Source organism: Mesoplodon mirus, assembly GCF_964341445.2.
Source record: "Mesoplodon mirus genome assembly, chromosome: 3".
Classification (NCBI taxonomy): Eukaryota; Metazoa; Chordata; class Mammalia; order Artiodactyla; family Ziphiidae; genus Mesoplodon; species Mesoplodon mirus.
The window spans coordinates 84,729,744-84,744,085 of NC_138978.1; the positions used below are offsets into that span (position 1 = coordinate 84,729,744).

At 34.5% G+C, this 14,342-nt stretch overlaps 1 protein-coding gene across 5 annotated transcripts in view; it reads left to right on the plus strand.

Moving 5' to 3' along the window:
• PKN2 (protein kinase N2) overlaps positions 1-14,342 on the plus strand; it is a 161,179-nt gene that overhangs the window by 45,974 nt on the left and 100,863 nt on the right. For all 5 annotated transcript variants that reach the window (XM_082614062.1, XM_082614061.1, XM_082614060.1 and 2 more), the window contains one exon: positions 9,726-9,880. In XM_082614062.1, the coding sequence (XP_082470188.1) occupies positions 9,726-9,880 (155 nt within the window). The remainder of the gene's footprint in view (positions 1-9,725; positions 9,881-14,342) is intronic.

The window sequence follows — 14,342 nt, forward strand, 5'->3', positions numbered from 1 at the left end:
GTTCCATAAACAGACATCCTGGCTGTACAGGTACCACTTTATGAATATTGAGCATTGGGAATCAGCTAGGTATAAACTAAAGAACAAAGTTTCTATAATCCAAGGTCTCATTCCAGCTGGATCATTACGTAGTTATGTGTTTGTGTCTCACTTGCAACCCCTCCAGTCCTTGTTTTTCTCGTTCATAAAACAAAGAGAATAGAGACTGTATATGCTGTTTCTATGGTGTTTTGTGAACAAGGGTTTTAATAGCTTGAGGAAAGGTCAAGTATGAGGCATTTAAGCTTTTCTAATTCTGAACATGAAACCTCTGGATGTAAGTAAAATCTGAGGAAGCTTTCCTGGGGCTAGGAAGTAAAGATTAAAGGTCAATTACGTTACTAACCTCCATGAGAATGAAGTAACCAGTTTAAGGCTAAACCTTATTTAGGAGCCTTCTAAGGATCGGGACTGCTCCTGTTTTCTAGAACTCTTAACTCATTTTGGAAGCCAACTGCTCAGTTGTGGATTTAGAGAAAATACAAAAAGTACCAGAAACAGCATATCTGTTGCTCTACACATTGTTGGGAAAAATACTAACAAATTCAGTTTTCACTCATCATTCTGGCCTTGGAAAATCTCATCCCTAAGGAGATTTTAACCACGTTGTATTTTCTGCTGACTTTCAAAGTGGTATTTCAAACCAAAATGGATTTTCTGGGCTTCATCTCATAATTTATAGCCTTATAACCTTATGGATATTGCCTGAATATAGGTATTATTATCCTGTTGGCTTTGCTTCTTACCATGTTTAAAGTTGAACTCTTCCTTCCTGAGACACACTGCCTCTAAATCTTTCCCTTTTGTTTTCTGTCCTGTTAATGGCATGACCCCCATAATCTGTAATTAAAATCTGACTTTTACTGTAGATGTCTGTATTTCTTTTTACTTTCACTCTCCAGTGTAAGTCAAGTCACCAGGCCCTATAGATTCTACCTCTGACATAGGTCTCAAATCTGTCTCTTCTCCATCCTTACTGCTGAAGCCTGCAAGTTAAGTATTTCTCTAATCCAACCTAAACACTGCTACCAGTATTTTTTACTTAGTATTCAGAATTGATCCTGTTACTTTCTTGCTTTAAACCTTTCAGTGGCTCTCCATTCCCTACAGAATACAGTACAAATTTATAGCATTACAGAGATGCCTTTCATATAATCTGGCCTCTGCTAATAACTTCAATTTCTGAGTGAAATTGTTGCTCCCGAATCTAATTTTCCCATCTTTCTTCGTACCATTTATGTTTGCTCTCTTTTTTTATCTTCCTACACGTGTGTGTGTGTGTGTGTGTGTGTGTGTGTGTGTGTGTGTAGATTGGCAAATCTAGGTGGTGGGTTTATGGGTGCTCACTATACCATTCTTTCATCTTTTCAGTATATTTGAAAATGTTCATATATACACACATACACTGTTGCATGAATAGACACACATACCCATTTATATAGTTACATAGAGGTTGTACCTGACTCTAAGCCCTTTAAGAAAAGGAATTTTTTTCTCAAGCCCTTTGCACAATACCTGAATATGTATGATGTAAGCAATTCCCTGTGTTAAATTCCCTTTGTTCAAAATATCTAGTGTGGTTTCTGTTTGTCAACTAGACTGAATGGTATACTTTCTTTATATACCATATAACAAACTTAGAATACTTTAATTTCAATCTATGTAACTCCAATTGACCTAAGTGCTGTCATTGTTCATATTCCAGTTCTATCATTTTATCTTCATTTCCACAAGTTACATTAACTATTATTGTTTTATATAGTCATTGTTGGTTTATAATTACCCACGTGTTTATCATTTTCTTTGTTCAACATTTCTTCATGCTTCTCAGGCCTTCCTTCATCTTGTTTCTTTTTCTTCCTAAAGGTATAGACTTTAGAAAGATATTTCCCCGGGTATATCATTCTAGGTTGACGTTTATTGTCTCTCAGTACCTGGAAACTATTATTTTATGTCTTCTGGATTCCCCTGTTGTTTTTGAGGGGGCAGTTACTGATCTAATGGTTAAACTATGCAGATGTTCTGCCTTTTCTCCCTAGCTGTTTTTAAGAAACTCTTTTTCTGTAGTGTTCTGCTGAATGGTATAGATTTCTTTTCATTTGATCAGCTTGGGATATGTTGGGCTTCCTGGATCTGAGATTTGTGTATTTCATTGATTGTGGGAAGTGCTTAGCGCCTATCTTGTTGAATGTTGCATGTCTTGTATTCCTTCTTCTCTTTCATTTTGGAACTCCAGTTAGATGCATGATAATTTCTTCAAGTCTATCTCTATTTCTCTAATTCTTTCCATGTGTCCAGTTTGCTCTTGACCGTGTATATTGTATTTCTAATTTCTGTTTTGTTTGTATATGTATTTTATATATATATATATATATATATATATATATATATATATACACACATACATACATACACTTACTACTACAAGTTCTGTTTTGTTAATCTTGGTAATTTTTGATAGTCTCTTGTTTTAGTCATTCTTTTGATACCTTTCTATTTAATTTTACCTATAAAATATACTTTTTCACATTTTGTGTGAGGTAATGACAACAAATGAAATCTTTACTATGATACTCCTGTAGTTTTTTTCTAACTCACGATGAATTTTTTTTTTCCTGCCGGAACTTTGTGATTTCTAGTTGTGGGCACATTTTCATTGGAACTTTATCTGTGGGAATTATTTTAGGTCTGGATTTAAAGTGCCTTCTTTCAAAGAGGATTTGCATTTGTTTCTGTAAGATGCCTGAAAGCATTATCAACCTGAGGCCAATTAAAGTAAAATTTATGATTAATTTTTGGGGGGGCACATAGATAGTATGATTTCCTGCTTCAAACCTGTATGAGAGCAGTAAGAATTTTTTCTTGAAGAATATCCATTTCCCCTTCCCGCCAGTCACCCCAAGCCAAAAGCAAGTCAACAAATAATTCACCTGTTGTGGATGACAACTTTTAAGGTTCCTGTCTTTAATCATGTTTTTTCTGATCTGACTGCCTACTTTGTAAGAGTCCTTGGGCCTTTTCTTGGGCTTATTAAAATCCAAGCTTTACTTCATCAGGATGATGAGAGCCTAATAAGTCTCTTTTGTTCAGAAAAGCAAAAACATTCTCAGAAGCACAAAGGTACAAATGTCTACTTATATCTGTCCCGGGATTGTGTCACATGCACCATGCATTCACTGCCTTCTCCCTATCCCCCAAATGCAAGTAAGTCTGAGAAATCTTGTTTGTTTGTTTTGTTATCTTTTTCCCCTTAACCTGCTCTTAATTTAAGCAAGAGAGAAGGAGATTGCACATGGAGTATTAAGTTAGTCAACCCACCGTTTCAGGTACTTAAAGATTGCAAATATCTTCTGACTCTATAATTTGTAGCACCTTGATTTTTATAGGTAATTGTTATCTCTTGAGTTATTTTTGTGGAATTATAATTTCCTAGGATGTCCTCCAAAGACAAAGATATCACGAAAAAAGAAAATTACAGGCCAATATCACTGATGAACATAGATGCCAAAATTCTCAACAAAATACTAGCAAACCAAATCTAACAGTACATTAAAAGAATAATACACCATGGTCAAGTGGGATTTATCCCACGGATGCAAGGGTTTTTCAATATCCACAGATCAATCAGTGTGATACACAGTATTAACAAATTGAAGAATAGAAACCATATGATCGGGGGCTTCCCTGGTGGTGCAGTGGTTGGAGGTCCGCCTGCTTATGCGGGGTCCCGGGTTCGTGCCCCAGTCTGGGAAGGTCCCGTGTGCTGTGGAGCAGCTGGACCCATGGGCCGTGGCCGCTGGGCCTGCGCGTCGGAGCCTGTGCTCCGCAGTGGGAGGGGCCACAGCAGTGAGAGGCCTGTGTACCGCAAAAAAAAACAAACAAACCATATGATCATCTCAATAGATGCAGAAAAAGCTTTTGATAAAATTCAACATCTATTATGATAAAAAAAAAACTCTCCAGAAAATGAGGATAGATGGAACATACTTAAACATAATAAAGGCCATATATGACAGTCCCACAGCTAACATCATGCTCAACAGTGAAAAGCTGAAAGCATTTCCTCCAAGATCAGGAACAAGGCAGGAATGCCCATTCTTACCACTTTTATAGAAATCAGAGAAAAAAATAGAAAAAGGAATCCAAACTGGAAAGGAAGAAGTAAAACTGTCACTTTTTGCAGCTGACATGGTGCTATACATAGAAAATCCTAAAGATGCCACCAGAAAACTACTGGAGCTCATCAATGAATTCGGTAAAGTTGCAGGATACAAAATTAACATACAGAGAGATCTGTTGCATTTCTATACATTCACAATGAACTATCAGAAAGAGAATTAAGGAAACAATCTGTTTACTATTGCATCAAAAAGAACTAAATATCTACAAATAAACCTACTGAAGGAGGCAAAAGAACTGTACTCCAGAAACTAAAGACTCTGTTGAATGAAATTGAAGATGATACAAACAGATAGAAAGATACACTGTGTTCTTGGATTGGAAGAATCAATATTCTTAAAATGACCATGTTAGCCAAGGCAATCTACAGATTCAGTACAATCCCTATCAAAATACCAATAGCGGGCTTCCCTGGTGGTGCAGTGGTTGAGAGTCCGCCTGCCAATGCAGGGGACACGGGTTTGTGCCCTGGTCTGGGAAGATCCCACATGCCGCGGAGCGGCTGGGCCCGTGAGCCATGGCCGCTGAGCCCGCGTGTCCGGACCCTGTGCTCCGCAGTGGGAGAGGCCACAACAGTGAGAAGCCCGCATACCGCAAATACTAATAATAATAATAAACCAAAATGAAATAGCAATAGCATTTTTCACAGAACTAGAACAAATAATTTTAGAATTTATATGGAAACACGAAAGATCCCGAATAGCCAAAACAATCTTGACAAAGAACAACAGAGCTGGAGGAATCAAGCTCCCTGACTTCAGACTATACTACAAAGCTACAGTAATCAAAACAGTATGGTACTGGCACAAAAACAGACAGTAGATCAAGGGAACAGGATAGAAAGCCCAGAAATAAACCCACGCACTTACGGTCAATTAATCTATGACAAAGGAGGGAAGAATATACAATGGGGAAAAGACAGTCTCTTCAATAAGTGGTGCTGGGAAAACTGGACAGCTACATGCAAAAGAATGAAATTAGGATGTTCTCTAACACCATATACAAAAATAAACTCCAAATGGATTAAAGGCCTAAATGCAAGTCCAAAAACCTTAAAACTCCTACAAGAAAACATAGGCAGAATACTGACATAAATCACAGCAGTTATTTTTTGGATCTTTCTCCTAAAATAAAGGAAATAAAAGCAAAATTAAACAAATGGAGCCTAACAGAAAGCTTCTGCACAGCAAAGGAAACCAGTGACAAAAAGAAAAGACAACCTACTGAATAGGAGAAAATATTTGCGAATGATATGACCCAATGAAGGATTAATACCCAACATATGTAAACAGCTCATGCAACTCAACATTAAAAATAAATAAATAAATAAATAATGGGCAGAAGAACTGAATAGACATTTTACCAAAGAGAAAATACAGATGGCCAACAGCCATATGAAAAGATGCTCAACATTGCTAATCATCAGGGAAATGCAAACCAAAACCACAAAGAGGTATCACCTCACAGCTGTCAGAATGGCTATCATCAAAAAGTTACAAAAAACAAATGTTGGCAAGGAGGTAGAGAAAAGGGAAGCCTTATACACTGTTGGTGGGAATGTAAATTGGTGCAAACAGTACGAAGGTTTCTCAAAAAACTAAAAATAGAAATACATATGACCCAGTAATTCCACTCCTGGGTACATATCTGAAAAAAACAAAAACACCAATTCAAAAAGATGAATGCACCCCAATGTTCATAGCAGCATTGTTTACAATAGCCAAAATATGGCAACAACCTAAGTGTCTATCCACAGATAAATGGATAAGGAAGCTGTGGTATATATACATACAATGGAATACTACTTAGTCATAAAAATGGCCAACAAAATTCTGCCATTTGCAGCAACATGGATGGATTTAGAGGGCATTATGCTAAGTGAAGTAAGTCAGAAAGATAAATACTGTATGATATTGCTTATATGTGGACTCTAAAAAATATGACAAGTGAATATAACATAAAAGAAGCAGACTTACTGATACAGAGAATAAACTAGTGGTTACCAGTGAGGAGAGGGAAGGTGGGAGAGACAATATAGGTGTGGGGGAGTGGAGGGTACAAACTGTTGGTGTAAGACTCAAGGATGTATTGTACAACACCAGTAATAGCCAGTATTTTGTAATAACTGTAAATGGAAAGTAACCTTTAAAAATTGTATTAAAAAATTTTAATAGAAAAAACTGGAAGGAAGAAAAATAGTTTGAAAGGGAAAATAGGTGAAATCTAAGGAAGACAGCAAAGTGTTTCTCTAATTTCTAAATGAGTAAAAAGTGGTCTTTATAAAACAAGATATTTCTAAAGTTAAATTTCTGGCTTGGCATATACTTTTGTGACTGTTGCAAATTACTTAACCTCTCTGAGTTTGCTTTTTTATTTCTAAAATAAGGTTATATTACAAACCATTGTTAGTTCCTTTGAAGATTAGATGGCAGAAATAGCTGCTTAACTGAGCCCTGACATGTAGTTTTATTGAGCCCTACACTTTAGCCTAAGCACTGTACAGGATTTATCTTCACAGTAACCCCAAATTTGTGGTTAGATAACTAACACATATTAAGTATCTGATCAAGATCACACCAATAAGTAACAATCACAGGATTCTAACCCAGACATTCTGACCTCAAGAGCCCAGACTCTTAACTGTTGTGTTATTTCTTATGTTCTTAAAATTCTTATTAAAACTGAAAGTATACTTTTCCATGAAAAACAGTGTTAGATATTATAATATTATTACGAATTCACAGACTGATAGAATCAGTGGGTGTTTCAATATCTTGGACAACCTTCTTTAATGTGCAAGAATTTCTTATATAGTATCTTTAATGGTTTGTAATCTAGCTTCTATATAAATGCTTCCAGAGACAAGGGATTTTATTACATTTTTTAAGGCAAACCATTTAATTTTATAAGGAATTTCTCTTTATCCTGGGATAAAATTTTTGCACTCACTACATTTACCCTTTGGTTCTAATTCTCTGCCCTGTGAGGAGATAGTAAGAGGACAGCTTCTTTTATAGACAATTGTTTAAATGTTTAGGCAAGAATCATTTCTTTTACCCTAGGCTAAACACCATCAAGTATTTTACAGACAACAAATTTCCATACTTTTCTCAGCTGAGGTCCTTCTACTCTGAATGCATTCCAGTTCTTTTTAAAAATGTGCTTGCTATAAATTAACTATGTACCAAATTTTGTATAATTTCAGTTTCTTCCAAGAGTCTTGTATCATTTATGTTTAAAAAAAAAAACAGGAAGTCGGGGAGAAAACCTAACTGTTCACAGATCTGAATGCACTTTTCAGTCATTGCAATAAATGTACACTTCATTTATGGACTCAACAGAGATATACTTAACACTTGTACACTGACTAGTACTAGTTACTGTTTACTGGATATTTACTATGCACCACGGCCTTTTCTAACCTCTTTACACATAACTTATTTAGTCACAATAATCCTGTGAGGTAGATGTTATTTTCACTATTTAACAGATGAGGAAAATGAGGCACAGAGGTGTTAAGTAATTTATCCCATATCACATGGTTTGTACTAAATCTCAGTGCCAAAACTGGGATTCAGAGCTAGGCACAGCCAGGAGAGAGAGAGAGAGAGAGAGAGAATTTATTTATGTCTTAGTTTAGGCTGCTTTAACAAAATACCATAGACTAGATGGCGTAAACAACAGAAATTTATTTCTCATAGTTCTGGAGGCTGAGAACTCTGAGATTAAGGTGCCAACATGGTCAGAATTATGGTGATGGCCCTCTTCCTGGTGTGTAGACAGCGTCTTCTCACCATATCCTTGCATAACAGGGAGACTACCCTTAGGACCTAATTACCTCCCAAAGGCCTCACCTCCAAGTACCCTCACGTAAGAGCTTCAATGTATGAATTTTGGGGGTACACAAACATTCCAACCATAGCAATATGTTATGTAGTTCTTTTGTGTGCCTGATCTAAAAGCTTGTCTACCTTTTATAGTAGTTTTCTTTAAGCATATGTCAACTTACAAAAATCAACTTTTGGAGCAGCTCATTTGTAATTTGGGAATTCATTAGCAATAGAAACCTTTCTTGAATTTGAATCCTAGTTAATAACTGTAACTTTACCTATTTCCTGATATGTAAAGTATGGATAATATCTGTCTCAAAATGTTATTTTAAGGATTAATATGCATACATACACATTTGTGTGTGTGTATAATTATACTGTTATATATGTAAGTATACACACATACACACAGCGGTCAGTATAGCTGTTTACAAGGCTTTTAAATGGCAAAGAGGCAGCATAGCACAGCAATTATTAAGCTAGACTTTGGAACAGAACTGACTTACTACCTGTATGACTTTGGGCAAGTTTCTTAACTTCCCTGTGCTCTAGTCTTCTTTTCAGTAATAATAGGTGTAATACTTATTTCAGGGCTGTTATGAGGATTAATGAGTCAATAAAGCCCTTAAATCAGGACTTAGACCTTGTAAAGTAGTACGTAAATGATAAAATAATATTATTTTATATCAGTATCTAACATAACATCTGTATTTTTGTAAGTTAGTTAACAACTTATTTTTAAACGTTTTTGAGCTAGTGACTCTTTTTTTAAAGAAGTATAAAACCAAATATGAAACATATTTATTAAAATTGGATAGTCACACCATCTTTTATTAGAGAGAGAAGGGAGCCCTGAAGCATAAAGGTTAAATGACTTGCAGTTTAAGCAGTTTTCTGGTGATTACCAAGCTACTTATAACTAAACTAGGTCTATTACCCTAGTCTTCTAGTTTTTTTTTTTTTTTTTAATCTAGAGACCTGGTGTGGATAAAACACAAAATAACTTCAATATGAAGAAATTTAGATATGTGGTAGAACTATTAGATGTGTTTCAACAATAATGGATTACTGAGAATAATTAGAGTGTTCTATTTGAAGTTTTTGTTTTTGTTTCAAAATAGAAGCACCACGGTATGCTTTATGAAAAGTAATGGACTTGAATTTTTGGTCTTCCTACACGCTCTACCATCATAGTAGAAAGCAAAATGTGAAGGCTTTTATGCATACACTTAGATTATTTTAATTAATGCTAGCATTATATTTGAAGTACCCTTAGTCCTATGTATAGGTAATTATTTTAGTAGAATTTGTATAATTTTGAGTATGCTTTGTTCTCTAACCAATCAGGTAATAAGTAGGGAATTTAGTTTAATTCTTAAATACACTAGTCAAATTGATTTGATTTAATTTTAAAGTAATTGTATTAGAAGAACTTTGGACAATGATCTAACTCAGCTTCAGACTCAGTGTAGTCACTTCTATAGTATCCCTGGCAGATAGTCCTAGAACTCTACTTGAATATTTTCTTGACTTGAATTCTTGTATTTTCTGTAAGCATAAGGAGATTCAAGCTTGTCTCAAACCTTGTAATTCTTTATTCTTTGAAAATATTAACTTCCAATTTTAAGCAGCAATTGGTCCTAGTAAATAATTTTTAATATACTATTTAACTTACAGATTGCCCAAGGACTCCAGATACTCCCAGTAGTGATCCTCGTTGTTCCACCAGCAATAATAGACTGATGGCCTTACAAAAACAATTGGATATAGAACTTAAAGTAAAACAAGGTGCAGAGAACATGATACAGATGTATTCAAATGGATCTTCAAAGGTAAGTACAGTAAATAAATATGTGTGTATACAGTCAATCCTTGTTATTCACCAATTCCACATGTGTGAATTAACCTACCTGATAAAATTTATTTGAAACCCAACATCAGTACTCGTGGCACTTTCACAGTCATTTGTGGGCAATGCACAGAGGGGTAAAAAATTTGAGTTATCTGATGCGAACGTTCACAGCTTATGTTGAACAAGATGATACTCTTCTTGTTTAAGCTCTTATACTGTAAACAAGTATCCTTTTCATCATCTATTTAGTACCACATTTTTTGCGTTTTTCTGCTTTTCATGATTTTGCTGTTTAAACACTGTATTAGGATTTCTGAGATCTTTTTAGCCTCCAAATCTGTGTATTGACAATACAACAAATTGGAAACAAAAGATTTCTAAAATATTATTTTAAAAATTATTTCTATCAAAATCAATCAATAAAAAATTTTTAAAGAAAATTGTCTGAGTAAAGGGTACACAGGAACTCTCCACTCTCCACAGAAAACTACAACTTTTCTGTAAATCTAAAATTATTCTAAAAAAAATTTATTTAAAAAAGTTTTGGCTATAATGAGTTTTCCATCACTACATACAGATCTTTAAGAAAGGACAAAAAAAAGAGAAGACGTTCTATCATTAATGATTGTTTGGACTAGATCTTTGGATTCTCAGGGAATCTGGTATGGGCATGTAACTCCTAATTAAAAACCAGTGTTACGGAGAACACTTGTTACTAATAGGAATGTGTCCTTTTTCTGAGATATAATGTGGAAGAGAAAATGATAGGAACAACCGAACTGGATTAACATGAAGGTTCTTTCCAATCTAATGTTCTACAGTTTTATAATTTGCAAAAAGTCTTAGCAAGGTTGATTTATTATAAAATCCACCCTTCTACTTTCAACTCATTTATCTTAAAGATTTTTGTCTCTGCAAATCAGTTTCTTCCATATTTTAATAGATAGTTCTTAAGTAATTTCAGAATAAAAGTTTTAGGTATTTCTTTTTGTTTTTTAAGTTTAGGAAGAATTTGAAATTGGGGGGACTGGAGGGGACAGTAGGAATCTTTGCTTGGAGCCAAGTACCCTATGTACCCATTCAAATGAAATTTGTGAAGATGCTGAAAAGAGAAATGTGTATATGTTATAAATAAGATTTTTTAACTTATTTATGAAAATTAGTTCAATTATATGCCATATTTCAAAATAATTTCTAAATTATTTTTAGAGAAATGTATTTATTCCTACTTGATGTATTACTTACATGATCTGATACTTGATAGTATACTACTTCACTAACTTTGAACATTTATTATGGGATGGTAGAGTTGGTTTTTCTATTGTTTTTAGTATTGACCTTTAGTTTGGGTTTTTTTTTTTTTCATTTTTATCAAATGTTATTTTGGGCTTTTTTTCTTTTTTTAAGGCAAATACTGTGTTCTTGGAACTGTGAATGCACCATATTATGCTGAGTGTTTTAAAATTAAAACACCTCTGGAGTAAGGTTTTTTAGCCTACAGTTGATGGATTAGATTGATAGGTTCATGAATCCTTTGAAGTTATAGGAAAAGTGAGTGTGTATATTGATAAATGGATGAATAAGAGGGCCATAAGTTTCACTGTATTCTCAAAGTGATCTGTAACCAACAACCCCCCTTCCCGAATTTAACAGGTTTATGGATGTATTAAAAGGGAAATAGATAACTTACAATAACCACAAGTCCAAAATAAACAGGGCTACTAGTAAGCCTGTTAAAACAAATAGATAAGTTCCAGTAACCTTTTATTTTTGATTAGGAGATCCATTAATTTGAGAAGGGGTCAAGTGGAGGTCCAGAGCATATTAACAGCTGCTATAGTCTCTGAGTTAGGCCTGCCAGTTACTGTTGTCGAGATTTGGTCGTTAACTGTTTCATTTCTCATCTTTAAACCTCTCATAGGGTCAAAGTATATCTTATGAGAATAGGGAAAGTTGTACATTGAAGTTATGTAGAATATTAATTTAGTTATTATGTAGTTAAAAGTTTGATAACTGTTATGCTGGGCTCTGGAGTATGAATATTATAAAAGTAGTGTCTTATACGTAGTAGGTACTCAACAGATAATATCCTGCTTTCAAGAGACACACTATCTAAAAAGCAGATCTCACATGTAAATAACTACAATATATAATAGTGGTATGTTCAAGTTACTTAGAAGCACAGTGGAGAAGAATCACTTAACTATCAGAAGAAATAATTAAAGTCTTAGTATAAGATTTGAAGGATGATTTAGAGTTTAAGAAGGAATTACTTTCTAGGGATAGTGATGTGGGTAAGCCCAGTATATACAGGGTAAGGAACTGTGGGATAGAGTGGCTTGCTCTAAGGAAGTGCTTTCGTATGGCAGTTTCTTATCTGACATACCTGAGGGTAGGTAGGATGCACTTCTAATTGTAACAGTCATCAACTCTAGCAGTTATTTTCAATGAAAGGCCATGCCCTACTGGGGTAACATCTGAATCTCCAGAAAGACACATTTTATTTGGGAAAAGTCCTTCAGATGAATCCAACAGGACTTTTTCTGTTCCCCACCAGAAGAGCTTTAAGCAAATGAAGCATAGTGAGAGGTGTAGCATAATGAAAGACAAACCAGATTATAAAGTACTTTGTACAAAATTAAGCAGTTGAGATTCTGTCTTATAAGGTGTAGGGAGTTGCTGAAAGACTTTTAGCAAAGAAAATATACGATCAGATTCACAGTTTAGAAAATTCACATCCTTCTTCCTCAGACTTGGAATTAATTAGAGAGGGTCAAGTCTACAGGCAACAAGTTTAAGGAGGCTTTTGTGGTAGTCCAGGTTAAACATGCTTAATGCCTCTTGTAACAGCAACGAAAGCAAAGAAGAGAGAGTCAAGCAATTTTGGTAGAATAAATATGTGGTGTCTAGATATGAGGAAGAAGGAAGAATTGAAGATGATTCTTAGATTGGTTATGTGAACAGACTGATGAATGGTGGTGTCCTTCACAATGATAGGTAATTCATAATGGGGAGCAAATTTAGTGATAGGTATGATTAACTCAGCTTGGCAGTAGATAGTCCTCTTCAGAACTCTGGTTATTGAATTCTGTATGATAAAATTATTACCCCTGTACATTTTATAGCCAGAGTTGTCCTTTCAAAAGGTAAGTCAGATATTTTTACACGCTTGTTCAAAACCCTCCAGTGGCTTTCTAGCTATTTTAGAACAAAATCCAGAGGCCTTACTGTGATTCTGCAAGTTCATACATGATTTACTCCTGGCTACCTTCCAATCTTATCTTCCAAAACTCTTTCATTCTCTCTCATTACCCTCTAGCCATCTTGACTTCTTTGCTATCTTTTGGACATACCAAGGACACTTTTACCTCAGGGCCTTTGCATTTACTGTCTCTGCCTAGATAGCTCTTCTCCCAAGTACTTTCATGGCTTTCTCTCTCACTTCATTACAATCTCTACTCAGGTGCTGCCACCTCAGCAAGCTCTTCATTCCTATCCTATGTAAAATAGCAACCCATGTCTTTCCTTATCCCTTTCACTGCATTACCACTACCTGAAATAATAATTTATACAATCAATTTCTTTATCCTCTATTTTCAACATTAGAATGTAAATTTCATGGCTAAGTAGTACCACTGGTTTTCAGAATAATCTCTGAAGACTTGATAAGACATGCTGAAGAAATGTTTCCTGTTCATATATTCATATGACAAACTAAACTATTTATTAATATCTGGGGTTCTTTCTAGCCTGTATCACTTTTTTTTTTCTTTTTTTAAATGCTTCCAAGTCTTCTCTTTTTCCTCATTTGAAAGTACTGAACCATCTATCTAGGCCTCCCTTTCTCAGATCTTCCAAAATTGACATATTCCAGTCTTACCTATATTAAAAGCTCACAAAATTTTTCTCGATTCCTTCCACTAAAACCGATCCCATCTTCCTGTGAATTTTTCTGTGACTACTTTTAGCATTCTGTTACATATAATAATATCTGTATCTCTTCAAACTATAAGTTTTATAGGGTAGCACTCTAACTGATTAATCTTTGTATTTTTACTGGATGTGGCAACATTTAATTCATGCAAAGTAAGCCATAAATATGTGATGGAAAAATAAAGATAATGATTGGTTTATTTATTTCTGAAAGCTGTGTATATAGTGTAGCTTATTATTTACAATATCACACTATGGCTTTTAAAACAAAAAGTTATTTTTTATAAAGTAAAAAAATATAATTTGAAAATATAAAATGTACTTTATTTTTATTTATAATTGTAAAATATTGTACATTTGAAATATAATTACTTGTAGAATGTAGTATGCTAATTACTAATAGTTAACAACTTTATCTAGTCTGTTAGTTTGAACCATATGAAACTGCTGTTTTTTAGTTCAGAATCAGATATTGGCATGTTCATATGGTTCAACCTATATATGTAAAA